This window comes from Gasterosteus aculeatus, chromosome 15 (assembly GCF_964276395.1).
Source record: "Gasterosteus aculeatus chromosome 15, fGasAcu3.hap1.1, whole genome shotgun sequence".
Lineage (NCBI taxonomy): Eukaryota > Metazoa > Chordata > Actinopteri > Perciformes > Gasterosteidae > Gasterosteus > Gasterosteus aculeatus.
The window spans coordinates 10867490-10893581 of record NC_135703.1 but is presented as its reverse complement, the minus strand read 5'-3'; the positions used below and the strand labels follow the sequence as shown (position 1 = coordinate 10893581).

Genomic DNA, 26092 nt, shown 5'->3' with positions numbered 1-26092 from the left:
GTTTGTTTTACGTATCATGTTATGCTTCTTTAGTGCCGGAAGAGGGGCAATGGCATTTATTAGTTGATGTAATGGCCCACCTGGGATAAGAGCAGCCGTGACATTTCAGCAGTGGAGCAGGGTTGATTACCCCGGGCGCCAGCAGCAGCAGAACAAGCCGGCCTTCCGTTGCAGTTCAACTCATGCAGGATTTGATTTGTATAGATTTCCCTGGTCGGACATTTAAAAATGACAAAAAATATCTGTCTTTGTTCTTTAGGCTACAATGTAATGTTCTATGTTAAAATCAGAGATCGCCGCCTAGAGATAAGATGTTTTGGCCGTGTTGATATTAGTCATATTAGTCAAAAAGATGCCGGGATATAAACTATTGAAGATATTTATTTATTTTCATCCGTCAATCTACCTGCATGTCTGGCATCACTGGGACATTTTTTTGAGATTTCATTTTAATAACATACAAACTAAATTTAACAAATGTCTTCAAAGTGAGTTATTCTACGCAACTACCCATAACTTAATAGACTTTGCAATTAATGCCTCCTCACATCACAAAATTGAATTTGACTGAATGAATATGCACGTGGCCGTCTGCTTTAGCTGGCAGGCTTGTTAACTCGACAGCTGTGTGGTCCAGTCAGTCACAGTCTGGAGTCACAGTCCGCAGAGGCTCTTATTGTTATCTAGTTCATCATTAAGATATTTGAATGTTTTGCTCCCCAAAAATAGATTGTGTCAGTAAATACCCATCTTTACATTAGTATTTTAAAGCTTGTATGGGTCAGACAGTCATCAAGCTGATGATTTTTATGAAATACTAGTGGTCTTACAGTAGGTGTTGATAATAATAATAAGTAGTAAATACTTTATATAGTAATAATAATATAATAATAATAATAATAACAATACTCTTCTGACAAATAACCCCCATAACAGTAAAATGAACACGTTGTCTCGCTTGGATATGGTGTCGTATTTCTGAATGCAGGTTCACCCATTAATTGAGCTTTTATAGAATTCCTATACTTTGGTCTCTACTTCATTCTAAAAAAATGAAAATGCTTCTGCCCCGCATTTAACCAGTCTGATTCTATGGTGTTTTCCTTCTGGAGAAGGGAATACATGAAGAGAAAACCTAAATGAAGAAGCCAGTGTGGTCAGAATGCATTTCAATAAGTCTTGATATGGTGCAAGCTGTTGATCCTGTTGACCTATTAAAGTATTCATCCTCCGAACTCCGAGCATGAAGGGTTATAAAACATATACTGCAATAATTCAAGTTTTATTGGATGATTTCCTTCATCTACATTGATTGTTAAGCGCTTTCACTGTGAAAGTCATAAAGTCACAAATAAGAACTCCCACCATTTACAGCACCGCGTTTCAATTACCCCCACATCATAACTCGCCTCTTCCCAGAATGCCACTGCCTGAAGGTGATGGCAGCCTTTTAGTATCGCATGCTGTCTAGGACTTTGGTGGTTGACCTTTCTGCTGTCTGTCGCTTCACAAGCTCAGACCAATCACCATGCAAGGAGTTGATTGCACGCAGGGTTACATCATGAGGTCCTGGTCCATATTCTGTACAGTATATTTATCATGAAGTTAAACTTTCACTCTCTCCTGTAGTTATCCTATCCTCACTTAGAAGACCGTCATGGAAGGTTGTTGTTTGTCCGTCCCCAAAAAATGATGCAGTGTTCGGCAAGTAATTTATCCTCATCCATTTAAAAAAAAATTCTTTAGAAAATGTGAACCTCAGCTTTCAGTGCTTGATGGCATGAAAATGAGATAAAGAAACAGTCTGTCCAGTGCAAAGACCTGAAATGTCCCAAACATAAAAGACAAGTAAATCAATGAAAACTATGCATTTTTCATCTTGTTGAATGATGTTCATGCAGATGCCGCCAGAAGGGCCACAAGCTTCGTGGTAAGGCATCACAAGTCGAAAAGTCTGTGAACCTCCGCCATCCCAAATCAACATATAAGTGGGTGCAAAACTAAGGCAAGCTAATCAATGTACAGTAGCTGCTGTGGATGACAAATGTTTTGAAAAAGAGGACTATGGATATTTTTATTTTCTTCTGTAAGAGTTTAACCACAACAACATGTAATCCAGGGACCTAATGCTTTACCTTTAAGTAAAGAACAAAACACAACAACTAGACACAGAGATCTCAGAACACCAGTACCAATATTTAAAAACAAATAGTCAGTTACTGTAATTACTATTAATGGATAAATGTCCACAAGCTCAAGGCAGGATGTGCCGATAACAACAAAAATATCAGTCTCTTTGGTAATGCTCCATGTTGCACTGAGGAAAGGGAAACCTTAAATGATAACGTTTGAAGGGCTCACACGCTTTGGAAACACGATCCAATATTATGATACATATGAATCGTCTCGAACAGCCAAGCTGGCGTCAGCCTAATTACTGGGAATAGTGCCTGTCAGGAATTTAGGGCAGGACCTGCACGATGGCAGGCACATTAACATAAAGGATGTTGAAGGAGATTTAATGGGGTTTCCAGCTTTTTTGGTAAGCGAAATGACAGCAAAACAATTGTCCCTACAAGAAAATGCAGATGTAGGCTACCGCAGTTATTCCAGCTCTATTTTATAGGCGACTGTAAAGTCTAAGAAGATGCTGTGAATATATACAAAGTCAAAAATTCAACCAATATATATACACATGTATTGACATTTAGATAGAAACACCTTCCTACATTTTCTGCCATTTTATAGCCATTTAACTGCTCAATAAATTCTCACATATATTTACGCCACTTTGTAGACTGTCAGCAGACAACTGCTGATGCTACCAACCTCCACAGGGAGTCCTGCTTCGACGCCAACAGTCAATTCTAAATGATTGTGTGGTGGTGGATATCAGGTTCTGGAAACTATTTGTGAAGCGAATTAGTGTATTTGGCTCTCCTGTGATGACGTTTTGTGGTAGAATCTCAGATCCAGCTGAGGTCCTTCATGTGTCAACATTTGAGACCAGATGAGATCCACAGTGATTCCTTGTTTACTGCTCAGTTGGACTGGCCCTGATCTGGGTCATCTGGGTCTTCCACAAGACAGCTGATGGCCAGCGAAGAAAAATGTAGAATCCACTTCGTATCGAGTTATCGTGTGTGAGAGCCTGTAAAAGGAGTCCAGTTTCAAGCAGCGGTGCATTTAAAAATACGATTGGGGGTTCTTCACAGTGAAGAAGTGGTTTGCCAGGGTTTGCTCCTGGAGTGAGAGAACATCATTAAATATTAAACCACCATAGCCTGCTACAGGGCAAAGCTGTGCTTTTGCAATAACAAGAAGGCTGCTTAGTTATCCTCGTGGAGTTTGAGACCTTAATATTTCTATTATTATTTTTGCTCATAGATGTTTGGAAAAAGTAGGACACTCTAATTGAAAAACTGCAATACCATCACTGGTGGAGAGTAACAGATTGCATTTACTAATTCAAGTACTACACCTAAGCACAGTTTTAAGGTACTTCAACTTCATAATTGTAATTGTAAATCCAATGCATGAGCGTTTACAACATGGATGTTATTTATGTTTCAGTATTAAGGATTAGCTATAAATTAATTTTAATTAATTAACTGTAACTTAACTTTGGTAAGATTTTGAATACAAAACTTTAACTTCTTTAAAGTCTATTTAATATTTAGATAATATTGGGTTGATATTTTTGCTTAAATTAATCAGTAGTTAAGAGTACTCCCCGCACCACTGTTCCACTGTACTAAATTTTGAGTGTTAAATAGCATCAAGATAATTTGTATAATAATTTTGTATATTAAGTAAAACACTATTAGTTATATAGTAACACTATAAGACACACAGATGTTGGTAAATGTATATTAGAGGAGATGAAAATTAACACATTCAATGGAAACCAAGAAAAATATGACATTTTAATTAAAAAGTGTGAATAGCTACAGGCGCTGCAGCAAAATTAATTCCTCATGGAAAATAAAACGGAGGGTCAGCTGTTGTGTTGCGCATCAACAGTTCTGGATGCCAATGCAAAACAGATTTCTACTTCAAAGAGGATTTTACATTGAACCTAAATGTATTCCCCTACAGGGGGAGGAAGGACATGCTAAATTGCATTTCCCTATTTTGAGTTTAGCATTAATTAGACTTAGTGGGTAATGGTAAAACGTATAAATATTTTCTTGGTGCCACTGTGATACTGACCAAGGGGATACAATTGTACAGACGAAATGAATGGACTGGAGATGGAAAGGTGTAATGCATGTACTCTTTTACCTTGAAAGCAGTGTAGGGTCTGACGTTTACTTCTATGTGCTGTATAACCATTGATGGGCTTCTATATTGGAGCTTTTTTCCCTACTCTCTGCGTGGCCGTTCTTAATAACTCAGTTATTAAGTCTTTATTCCACCCAGGATACCATTCACCTGCACCCTACTTTGGATTTGATGATTTTAGTAAAACTGGAAAAAAAGAAGGAAAGAGAATTATGACGATTGGGGGCTGCGGAGCTGCTGTTGCCACTACAGACAGAAATTCAACAACTTCAACATGTCACACTGTGGGTTCAGTTCCTGTTTTATTTTCTAGTTTCCTTCCTCTCGTGTCCCTGGGTTGTGTTCACTTTCTGCCCTGGTGTATTTTCCGCTGTGTTGATCGACGGTTCCCGTTTAAAAAAACATTCTGTCTCAATAAAGTAGTTTTTGTTTAGCAAACCTGCGAGTCCCACGCCCCCTGTGTGCTGGGACTTAACGTGACACAACACCCCTATTTTCTAAAGTGAAATGTCTCAAAAAACATTTACGTCCCTCAGGATGAATATTAAGGGCTGGGAACCATTGGACTGGCTCCTCCCCTAATCCATTAGCTATTCAGTGCCAGCATACACCTGTTGGCAGTTCCTGTGGGGAGTTGTCTCTTCATTGTTCTGCTGTGTGAGTGACGCGTACTTATGTTAGTGCGTTATTTTAGTTCGTTCACCGGTTGTTGACTCAATGGGTTTGTTTTGTTTAGTCGTCTTCATTATTTTTGTTGTTTTTATCAGGGCTTAATAGAGTGCCAAAGTTGGGAGGAGGAGCCCCCGCGGCGAGGTCCTTAAACCTCTCGCGTGCTTGTGTAAACAGTAGGATATGAGTGTGGAATACACCATTTATGTTATGAAACCTTAAGATTCATTATCATCTGTCCATTATTCTTCTTTGCTCCCTCGCAGCTCCCGTTGCTGCGATTTTGTTTAACTACTTTGGTTTATTAAACAAAACCTCCCCTGTCTAATTTCAGCAACGGATCAACTTGCCATAACAATTCTAAAAAATGTCCCAGGGTGCAATTCCTCTGGGGGCATTGCTGTCTGAGAAGTGCTGTGGCCTCCAAACACAGAAAACCTGTCCTGTTGGACCCAGAAAGACGTCCGGTGTAGTTCAGCGATCCTCCTACCCCCTAAAAAGTGCAGCCGGAGCGTCTCCGGAGAGATTAATGGGCATCGATCCCAGCCACAAGCCACCCGGCCAGCACAACAGTTTTCCTCCTCGTGAGCAGTAAAATCCTCATTTCACACCTTCTGAGTCTCAAGTTTGCTCCACCGCCCTCAAAGACGGTCTGTGTTGGTTTTCTTTTGTTCAGCAAAGTGTGTTGATGCTCGCGTGTGAAATCTTTACAACACGTGCACTTTTTTGAGTGCACAATGTGGAAATACAAGGTGAGAAGGAAAAAAACGCAGACGACTACTGTGAATCAGAGACAACTGCAGACTGCGTTATAGTTTTGAAGGAGACGAAGTAGTTTGAATAACAAAGTTGACTAATCCACACTCAGCTACTTGCTCTCTTACAAACAAGAAGCTGGTTTAATCACATCTCTGTCTGAAGATGTTGTTCCTCATTTGTGCTTCTTTCCGGATGACCTTCCTGATCACATGAGCATTTCCAAAGCACAAGGGGCCGGAGGTCACTGCTAATATGGTGGGGCTGAAAAAACAAGTTACCATTCTGGAATATTTCTGCAGTAAATTAGCCCCCACTTAATTCTGATTCGTTGGCAACTGTCTGACTTCTGCCCCAGAATCCGTCTTTGATGTTGAGAGGGTTTGAAGTAAGAGAGTGATTAAAATATTTCAGCTGTGGGTTTGTACACGCTGTAAGCAGATCTTCTATACAGGAATAATTTACCTGTTTATAAAATGTTTTATTGGAAATTAATATGTTGCCTACAAAATAATTCTGGCTTCAAACGGCCTCTGCTCGTTCACCATTACAGCTTCTCAGCACGGCTCCGGTGCCGTCGTGTCCCCTTAAGCTCTGTAATTCAGAGTGCAACAACCGTGTTTTTAGAGACTTATTATTAGTTAACCACCAAAGTTGATAGTTGTGGTTAGATATTACAAATTCTTTCCATATTATTCAGTGTTTTGAAAGGTTGAAATAGAATTTCATTTCTATTTCACAGCTCTGGGAGGCTTAGTTGTGTCGACTCAACCAACTAGTTCACACTCAGTGAGTCTCAGAGAGGAATTACTGCCACATATTGAATATACATATGCATATAAAACGCCCTCGGTGATTAAAATCCTGCAGTACTGCTGCTAGCCTATAAAATACAGTCTAACAGATCATCTCTTGACCTAGCATCTACTTTGTTCCTACAGGAGTAGGTCAAGGGGAGAGCGACTATGCACATTCTTCAAGCCGAGTCAAAAATATGTACTTTGTAAATCTCCTTTTGTTTTAGCTAACTGATGAGATACACATGTTTACTGTCAGGCAAACGCACAATGTATACTAAATTATCAAATGAATGATGCTGTGCTCTGTGCATCCAGATGTGTTGATATCCCACTACACATTACAAATTGACCTAAAGCGCTGCCATCCATAATCTTGAACTGTAATGGTGTGTGGATAAGTTGTCCATAAAACCAGAAGGTGGAAACACACCGTCTTTGCTGCCTAATCATTAGGACACCAAAGAAGGAAATGCTCCAACAGACACAAATCGTTCAAGAACAAATGCATTTTAATCAACCAATAACATCTGCTCACACAGCAACAGAGTTGACTTCGCCATATGTTTTGAAACCTTAAAGTAGCGGTGTCAAGGGATGGATGTGTGGTGATGTGTTGCAAAAATGAGGAAAACTAACAGAGAAGATTGAAATCTATGGATTCAGTTGATACGTTTGAACATATGTGACTGGGGAAAAAAGATAATTGAATATGACTTGAATATGACATTGAAAGGCTCAAACTAAACCAGAAATTTGCCATGAAATTGCATCCTTGTCATTTTTGAACATACAGTTTAACAGGATGTGATAGCTGCCCACTCGTACCTCTATGAGCTGACTGATCATTTGCAATCTGCTTTACCATACGGATACCTGGTGTTTTCAGGGAAGGGTTACCTTGTACAGATTGGCTATTAAAACAGGTAAACAATTAAAGAATTAAAACACGAATGATACTATTTCTACACATGCCTCTCTCATGTGATAACACAAGCAAACCAGATTAATTTAAATAATTGCCGTTGTTCATGTGTGTCTCGAGTTAATTAGTATACATTTTTGCTCAGAGAAAAAACATCTGCTCTTATTAACCGGGATAAACAGGCCTGTCAGCACATCCTCACAAGTCTTATGTGTAATACAAATAAGCGTGGCTGCTTGTCGGTGCCGTAGCTGCAAGAGGGTTTTTATCCATTGCTGAAAAATGTTCTGCTCCTCTGGGATCCTTTGCATCAATTCAATTTATTTCAGTAAATGGATCAATTCATCAGGGAAATTTTGTATGTCATTTGTGTTTTTCATCAAGCGATACCTTCCTGCCCTATTTTCCCAAACACAAATGGATTAAAAACTTTCTATGCAGACATTTTGAATCGACAGCACATCTGTATGAGTGGTAATTGTTTGAGGAGGTAAAGAGGAAAAGGTGAGGAGGTGAGGAGATGAGCGACTGTATGGAGGCATTGTAGTAATTTGTATTTGTAAACACATTTTTTGACATTGCAAGATAAACAGGAAACAAGAAACAAGAAAAGAAAAATTAAATTACATAATACTGCTATAATTAGCTATTTCCTTGAAAGTCGGTATGTGGCTGGTGCTCCATATCATTTCAGATGTCTCTATGCAATACGCTCCTCCCAGCTAGCACACACTGACAAGCCCATGTCATCCCTGTGACATTTCCAGCCTTCACATTTCATCAGGACGGTAATTAATCATCGGCGAAACAATGTGGTGGCCTGGAACACTGGGGTTGCCACGATGCTGAGGAGGGGAGAGAGTGCATCCAGGGGCCTCATTGGCACAAAGCAGGATGCGATAGGCAAGGCGGTTGCCATGGCAAAGCCTCAATAGCATCAGGGAGCATCATCCCACTATACTCTAACTCTAAGATGCGAGCAGGATCGAGACACACTTGGGCTGCACACATGATCTGGGAAATAGATTTCCGAAGCTGTAAAAAGGGACAGGCTAGTAAAAATGTTCTAATAATACAACATTGGTTTCTAAATCCTGAATTCTCCAACTCCCTGTATAATCATTTCCAAGAAATCCACATCAAATTGAATGATATTATGCTTTAAGATTTAATGCTATTGAAGGTACAGATAAATAAAGCCATCCATGTTGCTGCTTGGAAACTGTAAACGAAACGTTAAGGTACCATTTTTTTAATTGTTGAATTGAAGAAGAGGTTTTCTGTAACTTTGTGTAGACATTAACATTTTTTTTTCTGCTGCCAATGTTAGTCACTCTCCTAAAAAAAGTGCAGAAAATTCTGATACCATAACGGAACTAAAATAACTAGATTTGGTTTTCAAAAAAATGAGTTAAAACTATCAACATGTTAAGAGGTTGCGATGTTGAAGTTACTGCTAAGCTCCGCTTGCACAGAAATAGTATTACCAGGGACTGTGTTATTTTTGAAATGACTTAAATTTACCAAAATTATTCCCCAGATATGGTAAGACGTTACAGTTAATATTCTAGATATTATTTTCCAATTTGCATCCGAAATGCTCTCAAAACTTAGATTTATATATTGCCATTGCAGCCTCCATAATTCTTTATAAGAATTATGGAAGATACCACCCAAATATCGCAGAGTTACTGATTTGCATAGCACAATATCCTAACATTTCCTGATATATTGGTAAATATGTAAAATTATTTTCTTGAGCAATCACATCGGATAAAGATCACAGTGATCATCTTCAATTAATTCAAATTACCAGAGGTTCCTAGATCTACTAGAGGTAGTTGTATTGGGTTACAGAGAGATCTACTGAAATTAGCAGCTAACTAATTTCCTGTGTACCCCAAGACGTGATATTGACGCATCATAATTTCAAGGAAAAAAAACTCTTTATATAAAACAAGTACTATTCTTCAAATAATGAAATCAATTCCACAATAAAATAGCTTTTTCTTTTGAAAAAGAATGTGTAACAAAAACAAAGTACTCCAATAAAGTACTTTAATAAATGTGCTTACCCCCAGGGCTTGGTTAGGCCTGTAAAACATGCTGTACAGGGAATTATAAGGAAACACAGCTTGCAGGCAGGATACTATGCTGTAAGAGAGAAACAGATGTGGCCCTATATGTTAGGGCGTATTAAGTGTGAGAATAACCTACTTTGAGTCTGTCAGCTGTGCAAACATTCTCTGAAATTCAGACATGAATCAATCCAAAGCATAACAGCAACCTTGCTCTCAAGTGTCATTAGCATTTCATGAAAGTTGGATGTAATAATGCATCTGGCCCTTATATAAAGGGTGGTTTTTAACCATATTAACTTCAAAGCGAAATGTCTTTGCTTTTGTCTTTCAGTTCGATCACTCGCTTGTCACCTTGTCACGTTGACCTTTTAATGTGTTCTTGTATGTTTGTGTGAGTGATTTTTTATCAGGGCACAGTAATGAAAATGGAAGTGCCATTGCTGGCCAGCTTTTAATATTAATTGGCAGTGATTTGTGAAAAAAATGGCCACAGTCCAGGACAAAGCTGCTTCAGACGACACTGCGTTAGAGGAGGTTTGTTGTCACAAAAATAACCTTTGTAAAACAAGGGAGGGTTGAGGCAGCAAGATGAATACTCACGCCTACTTTGCAGTGTTTACACGCATACAGAAGGAAAATCTTAACTCCCCAAAACAACCAAAAAGGTGAGGTCAGATTATTATCAAAGCTGCTGAACCAGAAAGTTGATACAGCGTGCGTTATGTGCTCGAGGGAGAAGACACTGACAGTTCAAGGCCTTCGAATCTGCAAGAAAACAAGTCTCTTGAAAGAAATGCATCTGCAAGCACTGGAATTATTAACATTTATGTATGCTTACAAGACAGTATTAATTCAAAGTAAGCAAAAAATAAAAGTAAAAAGAGGGGCTGAAGCAGTGCTATGTAGATGGACGCTCACATCCACACTTTTATTCACTCATTTACAATTCATGTCAAGTCACCAAACAACCTCATCATGCTTTTTGACCTCCTGTTCCTTTTGGAGAAGATGTTGTCGGAGGAAGAATAAAAAGAAGAACGGAGCCTCTGGGCTGATGCACATCCTCCATTTGACCTTCACACGTCTTTAACAGGTTTTTTATACAATTGAAGAACACATTTCAAACTCATTGATACAATTAACTATTTGGCTTTAATTAATAATCTGTGAGAGTTTGCTTTCCGGATAAAACAGTTTTAGTTGATAAGGATCCATAAAAGGTACAAAAGGGGAATTTTTTTATCACAGAAAACATCCGTTCTGTCAAATGCCTTCATTGTGGTAAATGTAAATTAGTACTTCTTTCAGTAAAGTAGCATCAATGAACTGTGCTTAGTTCAGTGGACTAAAACTAAGATTAAACAAGTTTTCCTGGGACAAGAAATACTTACTTTAACTAATACCATTGGATATTGCATGAAGATATGGTTGGTGGGGAGGAGGAAGCAGCTGCAGCAGCAATCAGCTTCCGCATGAATGTTCCTGGGGCAAATGTTCAGTTGAACTGCCCGTGCTGCACGCCTCCATGTTATTAGTCATGTGATAATCACACAGCTGCTGAATGAACCAATGATTTTGCAGCAAGATTGACTAATTATGAAGAACAAGCTTTCAAAGCGTTTTTCTTTTTGATATTGCGGATTAAAAAATAAAGGTCATATATTCATGTCCAGTTTTATAACCTTGATCCATATCGATCACAGATTATTTCTGTTGTTTACTGTGTCTCCTATGTTTGCTTCGATATGCAGTCAACACTTCAGTTGTTATATCCTTCTGCAGCTGTACAACAGAATCAAAAGCACAAGCTCTGCATAGCTTCTGTAACCAGCCTGCCTTGATTTTCAGAAAAGCTGCTGGTAGTTGGAAGTGGAAGCAGGAAAAAACTCAAGACATTCTATGTCTCCAAACCATCAAGGCGGTCCTGATGGATCAGAATTGAAAGGCAAATCAATAGAGATCACAGCTTAAATGAAGAGTGATTTTAATTGGCTCACTGTTATTGACGTGTGCTTCCCTCGGCTGCTTGGACCGGCTCCGGGACCACATGAGGGCCTCTGCTGTGGCTCCAGCAGGTGGAGATTATCTGACACTCAGCGCATTGCTGAGTGAAATGAGTATCGAGGGGAGACACAGTTCTATTTTTTCAAAATATTTTTGTTGAATAATTGGTGGAATCGTTAGTCTTGAATTAAATTGACAACCTTCTCAATGCACCCCTCCTACATTTAGAAAATAAAACGATAAATTTGTTTCCCCGTTCTGAAATCTTCTGTAAAATATGCAAATGTTACACATGATTAAGAAATCAGACCTGAAACCCTGCAGCTCTAGCTTCCACAGGCAGCCGCATTGAGCGCTGCATGGGGAACACGGTGGACCCTTCACCTTGTTGCGTTACGGCTGCTCCAACAGGCCATTTAATATTGCATTCACTCATGCATATTCTCCACGCTCTGTCAAGTACAGAGAAATTAAACAAGTTCGTCATCTACAAAATGACACAGTACATACAAGCCCTTTTCACTAAGTGCCCAACAAATGGTTAGCTCGCTTTTATTTTCCCCCTATCGGGAAGCTGATAAAATAAGACGGCAATCTGCAGTTCTCTACAGTTTATGATATATATTCAGAGCTAACGAAGGGACAGTTTTGATGCGGGGGAAGTTTTGGAGGTGGAAAGTGGTCCTCTGAGGCTAAAGAGGATGAATTAGTTCAGATCAACACAGCCCTGTACAGTATTGTCCTCATTATTGAAGTGGCATGACACAAACAAGCTCCAAAAGGAATTATAGAGCAGCACAATAAGGAGTACTCTCTTAAATAGCGTCACATACAGGTTTATAATGTACTACACTGCCAAATATACTGTTATCGGACAAAGACGAAAAACAGAGAAGTGTAATCACTTACTATGGGGTTTGAAATGTTTATTAAGACCCCAAAGTCCAATGCTTTTAAAGATTTGAATCATTTTGTACTCATTTGTATTTTGAAGTATAATATATTCCTGGTTTAGATGCAACGGACAATGAATCACAGTGGTTTGTTTCTGGCATCTTTTATCAGTATCAGATAGAGTAGCCACAGCCTCATTGCCAACGTTATCTAATGTTGCACCCCAGTTATAAACGTTTTATACAGCAGCCTTACAGCCACATTTCCCCAGGAGAAAGCAGTCCGGTATCAGACAGAAGTGAAGAAAGGCTTTTTTCTAAAACCATTTTCATAGTTTTTGAGAATCCACAATAAATTGAAGTAAAAAACAGAACTATTGCCACTGAAATTCATTTACAAATATAATAGCCTACAATAATTGAATTGAATATTGATTATGACTGAAATCCGTGTGAATTTGGTGTACGGAACATGGAAATTCGATTTTAGATTAGAGCACAATCGAAACAATTCTTATCATTTGAAAACCCACTCACTTTCTCTGGTAAATCATAGAAAGCCTGGTACCATAAGGCGCCTCAGAGACATTAAACTCTGAACAATATTCTTGAACTCAGCCCAAAGGTGCAACCAATAATCTCTCCTGACTGAGTGAGAACCAGTGTTTCTCGTGGGCATGTGCGTGAAAAAGAAGGGCGGTCAGAGAGAGGAAGACTTATCTTCCTGTAGGATCAGTGCTGCTGTTGAACGTCCTTAAATCACAACAGAGCCGCTTGATACAGCAAGATTTCTCATTAATACCTGCAGATCGGATCCATCTAGGATTGTGTTGCTGTAATCCTTTGGCTCGATATTCCCCCATGTTCAATATGTTAATGTCTCCCACAAAATGGATCATTTGTCAGACTTGGCAGTTTTGCTTGCAACCGTTTCAGAAAATACAGATCTATCAACAATCCTTTTTAAAATCTCTGTGTGCTTTTCAACACTCGACTCACCATCGATAGGACAATAAATTGGTATATTTATATTTATTTATCGGAGGAACAGAGAATGCACGATAAGCAGGACCAGTGAGTTAGCCCAGATTCTCCAGGCATATAAAAGATGGTGCACAGCGGAGGATGAACGTTAAATTGTCACCACCCAGAAGACCCAACATAAAAGGGGCTCTTGTATCGTTGATTTGCCAGAATCATTTCTCAACACATTATTTGTTTCAGCTAGATAATGATCTATTTCTCAGTTCCTCAGTGTCCTACTTAGCCTACTTATCTAAATCGGAGAATAAAAAAACAATCATTTGATGTGGAGGATGCTTCTCAGCCTTGATAATGCTGCACTGTCCTTGATTACATCCCTATTATTTTATAGCTTAAGGCTAAATATCTTAAGGATGACATTATTATTTAATTTCAATACATTAGTGCTGTATTGAGTGAACACTTTACATTTGTTGACTTATAAAGTGCAAAGAAAGAGGGAGAAATTCTACTGATTAACACATTGATGATTTTAAACAAACATTTTCAAAGATAATGTATCGATGAAGACAGAAAACTGTTCACTACATTCAGATTCAGGCCTCGGAATATCACAAATGAGTATCATATGAGCTATAATGATGATGCTTTTGTATGCAACACATGATTTATTACTGCACCTCCAGATCCTTCAGAGACAGCGTGCTGTTAGAAAAACTCTCCTCAGCAAACTCAAACTGCTTTCCTCCTGTTTTTTTCTATTAATCAACCGTTTAAAAAGAGGAGTCTTAATAATATGTGGGCTATTTTCTACCTGCAGCATGCTGGCAACGTGAAATTGTATAATCTTGATGTACTCATCCATTTATTCATGTCATTTATTGCCAAAACCACACAAGCCACAATATTCAGGAAGCTGTTTATTATACAACCTACATCAATTTGTACGGGCTCAGTATATATATATGCAATATGTCACACAAGCGTAAAATCCCACAAAGCAAGATGTTGTTTACTGTTTCCACTGAAGTCAGAGGGTAGACGTATCATATACCTGCCGGCCCCACAGCTGACTTTGAAAGTTGACAGCAATATTGAACGAGCTCAACATCAAAGCTGATTGCCTCGTGCCTTTTCATCCCGAGTTTCAGCCCGACCGATGATGAAGCTTTGTTTGTGTCGCAGACGTTTAGACTTTAAAGTTAACGCTCGGGAAGCGATGTAAACTGGAATACATTTGAATGTATTTCCATGGAAAGAAAACACTTGTGAAGTGTGCTATGCGCGTGCTGACCCACAGACGTCTCCAGATGGACTACCACAACGCGCTTTTCTCTCGCCAACGTCGGGCGGATGAAAATGAAAGCTGCGTTGGAGTGTTCCAGTCGGACAAGCCGCCGCTCTCAGAAAACCGGCTTTTGTACGCTCAGGCTGACAGGCTTTTGATGTAAGCAGTTTGAGATTAGGCTTCGGGGATATCCGGCTGGCCCCTTTGGAGAGAGAAGCACGGCAGAGAGGAACGCTGAGAGGAAAAGAATTGTGTGAGTTTCAGAAGGATTGACCTGAGGTTTTTGAGATGATATCCGTTGAGGCAGCTTCTCTGCCTGGGATATCAAAAGAAGCAATCAAACACTCTGTGTTAAACGCTCTCGTTAGTATTCTCTCAGGCTGCTTCTTTTGCTCTTCCCCTGATGCAGAGCATATCTCTGGAGAGAGAGTCTGAGCATCTCGGAGGTTTGTCGTTGTCACGCCTGCGTGGTTATCTGCTAATGCATGGCTGTTAAATTCCAAATAATATGTTTAAAGTAGTCTCGTTCAATACCACATCTGTCAGAAAAACACATTGTTTCAGTATGTAAACGCAAGGAACAACTAAATAAATTAAGTAAATTAGCTGTATGGCCTTCCAACTCAAATGTTGTGCTTTCATTCATTTTAAAATATTAAATCTGCACAATATGACTACTAATTTATCTCCCAGCTATCATCTGGAATAAAATACAGAATTATCTTAAAAGCCGTTTGTTGAAGACTACTAGAATCTTGACGTTTAGTTCAAATCAGACTTCCATGAACAAGTAGTACTTGATTTAATTATCAAGCTTCCATATGAAATAATTGAATGAAAATGCCAATGAGAAGCCAAGACGTATGCTGTCCTGCAACAGGCTTTGACCAATCAGGCCTAAAAGCATTACTACAGCTGTTTTAAAAGTAATTTTCTGAAGGTCAAGCGTTTTTCTTCTTCTATCAGACTTTCAACCACTGAAGCAGAATCAAAACTTTCAAATCAATCTTTAATGGCTCTTCTTTTCTATTTCTTTTAACATTATTTAGCGAATACAGCGTGCCAACTTGAGGTTACTAGGATCACATTACTACAGCATCAACAGGAATGCTTTTACATTGTCCAGCCTCTGCTTATCACCCATCCATCTCTCCCATATGAAATAGAGGAATAAAAACATCTTTCACAGTTTGAATATTTTATTCCCCTTGCCTTGGTGAAAAGAGCAGGATTGGGAGAGCAGCCGTCTGACTCTGTGACTGGAGGACACCCATATGCTGCTGTCATGCTGTCTGCTAATTAGGATTAATGGCTGCCATGACACGCCTTACTCCTTAGCCTCATACAACCACTCTTCCCGCTTAACCATCCGCCGCATGTCTTTACCTCCACAAAAAAATATAAATCCCTCTTTTGAGATTGAAGTTTTGTGCAGTTTTTTAGGAAGCTTTTTTTTCCAAGACCAACACTGTGTTGTTTTTTCCGACCTTCAGGTGAATTTTTGATGTTTCTTCACCGCGAATAAAAAAGGTTTACAGAACAAAACTTCACAGATTGTTTATCTTTGATCGTATGGGGCACAACTCTCTAGCTTCTCAATAATTAATAAGGTGGCATTACTGAGCTGTGTTCCGTGAAGGACAAATTAGAAAGCACAAGTTGAACGAGTGAATACAAACACAGAGCAGATGTGATGAGGAAAACCAGGGGCAGTAATTGTAGATTACTTCTTCGCTAAGACTTTCAGATTCCATTAGCTTTGCCCTTGAATCTAAAACTAAACACTAATACCTGGCATTTTTGTGCATGAGTTTTCTCTCACACTAATTTGCAGTAAATAACTTTATGTCCTCAGATGTACCTCATGAAGCTCTGCTAGTGCAGCTTACCATGTGAAATTAATTAAAGTTAACTCAAAGCTTTTTACAGTGGAAAACTGACACCTTCCCAGCACTGTTTATTTAAATCTCACTTTCACTTCAGAAACATATTTCTGTAAGCCAACTTCACCTCAGGGTCCTTCTTACCTGCTACTACAGGGAAAGTTATTTACGTTTATATGGCTTCACCTGAATTAAATGATTGTTTGAATGTTAAAATGATAGGGAGACGCAGAGGAAACTGTAGATAGCAGATAGTATATTTATGGCCCGCTATAGTTAATGGCGTGCAGATTAAGAGCATTTTAAGAGCAACAGATACAAAAACAATTTTTGTAACATATAGGCCCCCCAATGAATTATTTAAAATTGTTTAACTGCTCAACAGAGTTCATAGTTATTTGAATAGAAAATGAATATATAACAACATAGGAATAAGCTGACATGAGATGCTTGAATGTTTTGTACATGTAACACTTTCTTTGTGATGATTCTCTTTAGGTTCATCGATTTGAACGGCCCCTTTCAGATGGTCTGTTGATCTCTTGTTAACATACGCATGTGGATTTGTGCAGGTTTAATAATGGGAAAATCCCACCTCACTCTGTAGTTAGTTTAAAGAGTTCAGACACACTTGACATTTGGCTGGATAACAATTTAGATGAGCATACCAGTGTGAGCCTGAGTTGAGAATGATGTTATTGATGGAAATTTATGTGAGCCAGAGGAAGATCAACCAGAAGAAACTGATCTGATTACCAGATGACAAGAACAGATTCAATGGACACCCTGATTAATTGTTATAATTCCTTATGTAGGCAGCAATGGTCCAAGTTAAATTTATTTTGAGGCAGGGGACTGAGAAGTATGCAAGGAAATTATGCACACCAGTGGTTTCAGTTCGGAGGGAATGTTTCCTTTGCATTTTCATTTTTATTACTGTCCATTTCAGGTCCTTTTGTGCGCAAAGCAACAAAAGGACCCAGGAGCCTAATCTGATTTGTTGGCAGCTGTTACCCATTTAGAAGATTTCCATCAGCAACCAAAACCATTCACGTAAAAGTAAAATCTAGTTTCAATTTTATTTTATGTTTTATTTGATTTCACAACCTCAGAAAAAACATTTTCACCTGCATTTCTGAAATATGAACCTCATTGTTCAGCATTAAAGATGACATCTGACTTCTTTTATGTATCTTTCTAAGAATCAGTGACATAAAAAAGGCTGAAAGAAACACACCTAAAATATTAAATTCAAACCCAAGCAGACTGGTGTAAAGTCGTAACAAAATATTTGAGGATGGAACATTTGATTCTGTCCTCTTGCAGAGATATGTCCCTTTGAGAAGGCCCAACAGATGAATAACTATAAATATTCAAGTAGTAAAACTGCTTAAAAAAAAGGAAGGAGAAATGGGTGGCATGACCTGGGTGAGTCATGTCTCCTGAAAGACCGAGAGATAAGTCTCTCGCTCGCAGTTCAAACACTGAAAGCTTGTGTCCTTCCCTCTGGCAGAGGTGAAGTGAGAAAACAGAGTCGGAGGGAGAGGACCGGGACGGGAGCGTTCGTCCTGGTGTCGGATTGCACTGAAAATGTCCTGGAGGTTATTCACATTAGATCAATATTACGTGTTCTTGTCTGTGAGTTCCCCTACATTTCTAGGCAAGAGAGAAGGAAGATGTGAACTGTGAATACATGTGGAGGAAAGTTTATATGAATGTAGGAAGGTGAAACAGACATGCAAACACACGTTTGCACCTGGTGCCGGAGTACCTTTCTTTCCTGACACACACAACCACCTACATACACACACACCATAAGCTGGGCTGACACTGTGTCTTTGTATTAATGCGTTGACATACTCTACACCTTTTATTTTGCCTTTCAGTCGCTTCAGCCCCCAAACGTAAAATCCAAGACATTCAGAAAGGAGATGCTTACATTCACCCACTATGGAATTGAGAGCAAACCTGTCACCTCCACGTCAATATGGTGACAGCTGGGCTTGAAGTTAAAAGAAGAGCGAACATCGATTATGAGACGAGTTATAGTTTAGTCCCTGTTATTTTTTTTATTTTTTTGTGAATTATGTTATTGAAAATGAATATTTCTAATATTCTAATATCAATGATTTAGTTTCACATAACCTAATAACACTCCTAAAATGTACACAACAGTTGTATTTGTAAACTGTGCGCAAACTTTTTTAGCAATACTAGAAAATGGAATAGATCAGCTTTAACTGCTTCCTGGGTTTCACACTACAACTCTACGTCCCTGCAAAAGTGCACACTGTCAGGAAAGCTTTTTTTTTGCAGGTCAAATCTCACCAAAGTTGACTGTTACTCACTGCTTCTATGATCCACGGGCCACGATCACAGTCGCCCAACTTTGACTGGAGCCAAAAAAACATACGCGAACACACAAATCCCACACGCCTTGATTAATGGCAGGTCATTCCTGCATATTTCACATCAAACACAGTCATATGTTCACACAATATTGCACAGGGGAGACCCTCATCCTGGCCTCTGTCACAAAATACCGTCCGTCTCTGTGGGGAGTCGGTTGCCAGGCAACCGTGGCTGCTGCGTTAATATGCACCGTAGAAAGGGAGCAGGGGATACCTCTTGCCCGCGGAGCGAAAGTAACCACGACAGCGTCAGTGTGAGGGGACGGGTTCCTTCACCCCCCCCATCTCCCCCAACCCCTCGTCTCTCTCTGTCTCTCTCTCTGACAGCGTCCAGCTTTGGCGCTCTGCTCAGTTAGTTAGAGATACACGCTGAGCCACTGGAGCGCAAGGAAAGATATGTTGGCTACAGCAGGCAGGGGCTTCCACCACTTCAGCAACGGTGCTTTTTTCAATTTTTTGTTTCAGCATGAAACATTTAAAAGCCAGGACATCAGATAAATATGTTTTACATTGCTGAGCAGTATAAAAGTTTCATAGAGATGAGCCTTTATCAAGGCTTGACAAGGGGTTATTGGCACAAGAGGCTAGACTGAAATCGCTTTTTTTTTTTTAAGCTTTGCGGAATACATTTTTTAAAAAAAGGTTGAAATGGCCACATAAAACCTGCCCATCAACTGACTTCATTCTTCAACCGGACAGCGTCCTTCCTCACAGACGAGAAGAAGAAGAAGACAAGGGGAAGCAGAGGTGAGACGTCAACAAAGCAGAGAAAGAAGACGAGCCGAGAGGAGGTGGGCAGCACAGTTTTCAGCTCTTACGAGACTGAGGAGGAGAAAGTGACGGCAGCTAGAACTTGGCCACTAGTGAGATGAAATTTGGGGAGGAGACGCTGGAGCGCTGCAGGGTACGACATCCACACAGAGCCCTAAAAGTGGACCGCCTGGAAGACGAGCCCTCCCTCTCTGGATCCTGTGCCCCTCCACAGCCGAAGGATGAGAGGGGTCGACTTTCACCTTAGTTGCCGGGGATGTCTGTGCACCACAGGAAGACGCCAGCCTCCAGCATGTTAAATGTTATGCTACTCCTGATGCTTTGCAAGGTAAGGTCTATGATGTCACCCAGCGCTTCATTGTTTTTCATTATGTGCACAACTGTGAACAGTCAAACAAAATGAATCTTTTACCGTTTTTAAATGCGAAAACAGAGTGTAGCTATAATTTATTATGTATTATGAAACATTGATATTCTTTATATTTGTATGATATTTCCAGGCTGAGTTTTGTTTGTATGAATGATTGATTAAGGCAGCAGAGACACCCTGAACCAAAACGGTTTCCTTTTGTTTTTTCTGCCTTACTCTTACTTTATACTATTAGCCGGGTTTGTAAAGAAATAAAACTCCACATGGCCCTTCTTGGAGTTGCTCATAATGTATGTTGCTAACAAGTTTCAATTGCTTTTTACGTAATAGAAGTACTATCATAAATGAGGTATGACAAGTCATTTGTGACTCAACTAGTTCTTTGTTCAAATGTAAAACAGTTCAACTGAATTCCAAGACAAAGCTTATGTCAACCTGTTTTTGTGCCCACTTACTATGCTTTCCCTATGGAGATGTTTTTTAAAAATAATAATACGTCAATCTTCTTTTATGTCTAATTCCACGTTTGTAAATTCAAGCCGTAGTTTCCTGCATATCTGAACTTTTCTCTAATAGGATCCTTTTAATTAAAGTTCTTTGTGAATGCAATTCTTTTCCAAACCAAAATAGATCTGTCACTTCCGTCCTACTCCCAGAACAACGGGTACAGGTTGTAGAAAATGGGTCACACTAATGCCAGAATCTCATCTGATTCCACAAGAAAACTGGGAAATCTTCTGACTTCTTTCCTACGTCTTCTTTCTTAAAATTGTGCAAACATGTGCATTGTTACTAGACATTACGTTTACGTCTTTGTGTTGTCAGCATGTCACGGCGACAACCTTTGAATGTGAGTGTGTGTATGTGTGTGTGTTGACACACTCAGGAGGGGGCTGTTTGCTTATTTTCCATTTTATAACAATGCCAATAGCAATTCATGCCCGTCAGACTCTGTTAGCGTCTGTGTGTCGTTTGACATGCTCGTGATTATTCAAGTGGCAAAAGGTTTTACTCTCCACTGATCCGATCTGAGGACGTTAGCTCCTGTCAGGTGTAGCAGGAGAGGCTGTTTTGTTGTTCCAGGTGTGGCACCGTCCCTTTTTTCTACCTCTCCCTTTCTCTCGTTGTCTGTGTGTCTGCTCTTTTTACACAAATACGTTCCTGGCTGTTTCTGTACGAGGCGAAGAGGGAGGTGTGAGCTCGCCTTCTTACGGAGAAACATCTCAAGGAGATGCATTTCCATTTGAAAGGATCCAGAGATGCCGCATGTATCATACTTGAAACAGAAGCGTCCGTAACAACAACAAACCTGATAAGATTCATCACAGTTGGGAATGAAGAAGAATAGAAGTGTTGGAATGGTTTCAAATGAGCTCTTAATCCATACTGCGATACCTCAATCCCACCTCAGAATAACACAGGGTCTAATTACTAATCAATAAGAGGTGGATAAGTGGAGGCTGTGTACTGTATCACGGCTGGATTAACCTTTCAATTGATATGCCGAGCTGTATGTGAGTATATTGATGTGACTTTCCTTTTCAGCTTGTCCTCTGTGTTTAACAGGCACAGAGAGTCATTATGAGCGCTTCATTATTATGGCACATTGCAGGATGCCAGCATCGGCTTCTACTTAAAAAAAAGGTTGAGTGTGTGAGGCACAGCTGTACTCTGTGGTACTCTGCTTTTTCAAAAGAGCCTGGACCCTCCTACTCCACTATCATTCCTCGACCTCCTTGGTAATGGAGGTGGAGGAATTAAGATTAAGATCCTTCTTTTAAGTATTATCAGTTACATGTCATTAAATGTGACAGTACATGTAGTGAAATGTCCCCTGTGACAGATATATCATCATGTATGACTTTATGGGATCATTAATACGGAGGCATCAATATGTAAAGACCATCTTAATGTAGCTGGTCAAGATGAAGCTAGTTTTAGCCTATTTGTGTACAGTTATGTAGTTTAGTCCATTTGGTTGCCAACCTTCACAGTCTGAAGATAAATCTGGGGCGATGAAGTAAAAGAAAAGCAACTTTTGGACATTTTTTTTTTGTCCCTGGTTTTATATTTAAACAATTAAAAAAGTTTAGAGTGGAAATGTTTCCTGAGTGGAAATGAGTGGAGACCCCAATTTGACGCGAGGACACATCCAGCGCGCCACACAAACATCTCCATCTGTGTTGAGGGAAGCCCCGTTTATAGTGGTCCCCACGAGAGGCAATCAAAACCCATTGTTACAGATCACAGGAGAACACCCTTAAACACAGAGACACAACCTGACGGGGTTTTAAGTGCATCAAGAGCACCATGCATGACTATGATCAATCAGAGTGTGGGGTGTTACCCTTCCAGTGAGCACAATCCGTTTCATGCTCTTGACCTTTTATAAGTCAAGCCTGAACAAAAGGCCCTTGACTTTGAACATTATGACATGTCTTTTTATAAATGTATAAGAAGCCCTAAACATAAGCCCATGCTAGACAGTGGTCCTTTCATAGTGGACATAACTAACAGTTGAATCTAGTTTGATCTAGTTAAACTGATTTCTACCTTTTCCCTTTGCATGGGATAATGTGGGTGGACCACACATTTTTCTAATCATCTTCAGGTGTGATAACAGAAAGCAATACAGATGCCAAAGGAAACAAGTTGTTGAATATAATTTAGCATAATGATTTATTTCATAATAGCATTAAAATATAGCCAACACTTGTTTTTATTATTGCAAGTCAGTGTATCCGCCTTAAGGTATGTTGTGTACCCAGGTGGTGCATCTTTATGCAAACCTCTGCTAGAGATTAAAAAATAATTTATCTATCTCTGCTTTTCACCAAGGGGAACTTTTCCCTGATAAAAGGTTTTTTTTTACTCTGCAATAGCTTACATGCCTTACAGGTGCTAGTCGGCGAATAAAACTGACCCGCAGAAATAGTGCTTTTCTCCTGAGAGATATTTGGATGCCGACTTGCACAAGCTGCTGTGCCAGCGGGGTGAAAACATACAGCTAGTTTCTAATAATCCACTCCGGGCTACACTAATCAATACAACTCTCTCTCTCACACACACACACACACACACACACACACACACACACACACACACACACACACACACACACACGCGTAAAGACATCTACTGGAAAAGTCACACATGGGAGCTGGCAAGTTGTATCTGACCACAGCAGTAGAATAAGTAACACAGCTGAGGCTACAAGGCTACACTGTAAAAAAAGAAGAAAAAAAAAACTTGCAATGGCCGAAGGATGAATATTTTAAATGAAATGTTTGACCAGCAACATAATTTGACATACAAAACAAGATCAAAACAAAATCTCCTAAATAATAACGTTGAACTACAACACACTTTAACTTTAGTTTTTTGTGGACTTGGCAAAAATCCATTTGATATCTTGTACTGGACCCTTGTACGAGGTCGCGGGACTAGAGTCCATCCCAGCTAGAATCTGGAGGGACAAGTGAGAGTCCAGGGTGTGTCCCATGTCTCTCACAATTCTAGCTGGCATTGACTCTAGTTTCACAGGCACATTCACACACCTACAGGCCAATTAGTGCTTTTGTATTTTCTTACCTCTTCTTTTCATTTTAATGCCATTCATCGGTGTGCAATACCATCTAACTCAAGGACTGTTTCTCTCTCTCATCTGATCAGATTAGTCTGAGACGAAAACTGCAGTCTTTTCCCGGGGAAAATGGTAAACACTCTCCACACTGATGAGGAAAAGGGAATCCAAGACAAGGAAAGTAAGGAGGAGAGCATCTTGGCCATGCTGGGGATCATTGGAACCATTCTCAACTTGGTTGTCATCATCTTTGTCTACATCTACACCACCCTGTAGGTCTCTATCTCCTGCTGTACTTCATCAGCGGGCAGATGAGAGATCATCTGTGTCAATGCGATGGCCATATTGCATCCATCCTGCATCCCTTCAAACAACTTGGTCAATGGGAAACGGACTCGTTCCTTTTGCCTTTACTGGTGAAATAGTCCAACATGCCGTGAGACATCTAACTTGTACATAAATGCCCGACGATACCGCTTTTCTCAACCACATGGACATCAAGGATTGCAGAGGGTGGACGTGAAAATATGTATCAGATGTTTTATTGACTGAAGTGTTGAAAGTACCTAATATGCTTCCATGTGATGGAATATAAGGATGTATAGAGAAGGTAGGTTTTTGCAATGATATATATTCATTTTCCTCAAAGATTTTCACAGTATATGACAACATACATCGGTTTCTATGAGGATTAAGTAAATTAAAGAAAATAGATATTCAAATTGTTATTGAGGTTGAATTTTGTTTTTGTACTGTATTCCTCACTGTTTGGAGTAAAAAAAATATTTTGGATGGTGTTTTATTTCCTACAATTGTCCTACAAAAGTTGTATATTGTGCATTTACTAAAACAAACTTTGTCAATGGCATGAAGTCAGTTTTCAAATGTTAGGAATTCAGACAGATCAGTACAAACTGTCTCAATAATTTATAATACTTAAGTTTATGACGCATCACTTGAGGGTCACCGACACTTTCTCACCGAGAGAAGATTAATTAATTTGTGGGAAAATAATGTTATTATTTGTCGAAGTCGAGGCTGAAGATCACCATCGTTGTTCTTGGGGGTAAACATCTTCAGACGTTTTCACAAAGATCATTTCCTCACGTATGGGTCTATCAGACGCTGGCATGTTTCAGCTCGTACCAACTGAATCAGGTTGGGTCATGAGAGCGTCTCAAATTATATTCACTTGCTGTTTTTCCTTCATTCTTGAACAAGAAGCCTGCAAAATGATCTGCATGTAAGTCTTTTTCTGTTTGCTCTCATTTATAGATTAATTTGACAATAATGCATCAAAGGAATCGTTCCACATTTTGGGCAATAATCTGGTCTCCTGCCAACCTCTCAGTGAAGAGAAGACTCTTGGAAGTCTTTGTGGTCAGCCGAGAAGTAGTCTGGCGCAGAACTTTGTAAAACCAAAACCTGTTTTTATTGTGTAAAAAATATACTCCCGTTTATTCCTCAATAATTGACTACTGTTTGAGATGTGACAACGTGATTTCATTTTCCCCATTTCCAGTCATTATGCTAAAATGCTCTTCTCCTAGCTGCGAATTCGAATTTAACGGACAAGTGTGAGAGCGATATCAATCTTTTATGTAACTCTCATTGAGGAAGCGAATAAGAGTATTTCCCAAAATGAAAAACTTTTACTGAAAAAATGTATCTATAAGAGAAGAGAAAACGCCTTTAAATAATGATGTACAGTATTTAGCGGATGTCATGCTTTATAAAAGAACAGTTACATGTGTTTGCAAGACGACCACCTCATGATTTCAGAAAGTGCCTGAGATCAAAGTGTCTCAACCTCATCAGTTAAAAGGTCAAGAAAATAAAAATAGAAAAAACAGTGAGAGTATCTTTATAAAGCCACGAGTCCCACAAGATAGTGGAAGAAGAATGATGGGACTGGATTTCTGTTTCATGGCTTAATAAAGTCAATTAGCTTGGGTGAACAAACTTAAGCACATGGACAAGTCGTATGAATGTATTATCCCTTATTCTTTACTCATCTTTCTTAAAGCTATGTACCTCTATTTGTTATGTTTTGTTCATGTGTATGCTAAATCTATTTAAACCTATTGATTTGTCACTTGTGGGTGACAAATTGGGTAAACGTTTGTCAGGCTGCGGTTCGGTTAAAAAACATTAAATGAATACAAGATGAAACGGATATATTTGGATGTTCTGTCTTGGTTTGTATCATACCATATTAATGGTAATATATTGAATTACGCCTTTGGTGCACATAAGCTACATTCATTAATGCTACGCATATACATATTTTGAAAAAACTTTCAGCTTCATGACTTCTGGAACAAAATACTTTTACAGAAGTGAAACGCTTCTAGCACGAATAAAATAATCTTTGAAAATCTATATTGTCCTGT

General features: G+C 39.3%; 1 protein-coding gene across 1 annotated transcript; it reads left to right on the top strand.

Annotated features, from left to right (window-relative positions):
* The first annotated feature begins 19270 nt into the window (after positions 1–19270).
* On the top strand, positions 19271–24104 carry LOC120833386 (protein TUNAR). The gene is made up of 2 exons (XM_078089612.1): positions 19271–20074; positions 23789–24104. Exon 2 carries the CDS (start codon positions 23829–23831, stop codon positions 23973–23975), a length of 147 nt encoding a protein of 48 aa, XP_077945738.1. The 5' UTR covers positions 19271–20074; positions 23789–23828; the 3' UTR covers positions 23976–24104.
* Positions 24105–26092: the final 1988 nt, after the last annotated feature.

Excerpts from the sequence above, each read along its gene's own strand:
- LOC120833386 (XM_078089612.1), top strand. The coding sequence starts at position 23,829 with ATGGTAAACACTCTCCACACTGATGAGGAAAAGGGAATCCAAGACAAG.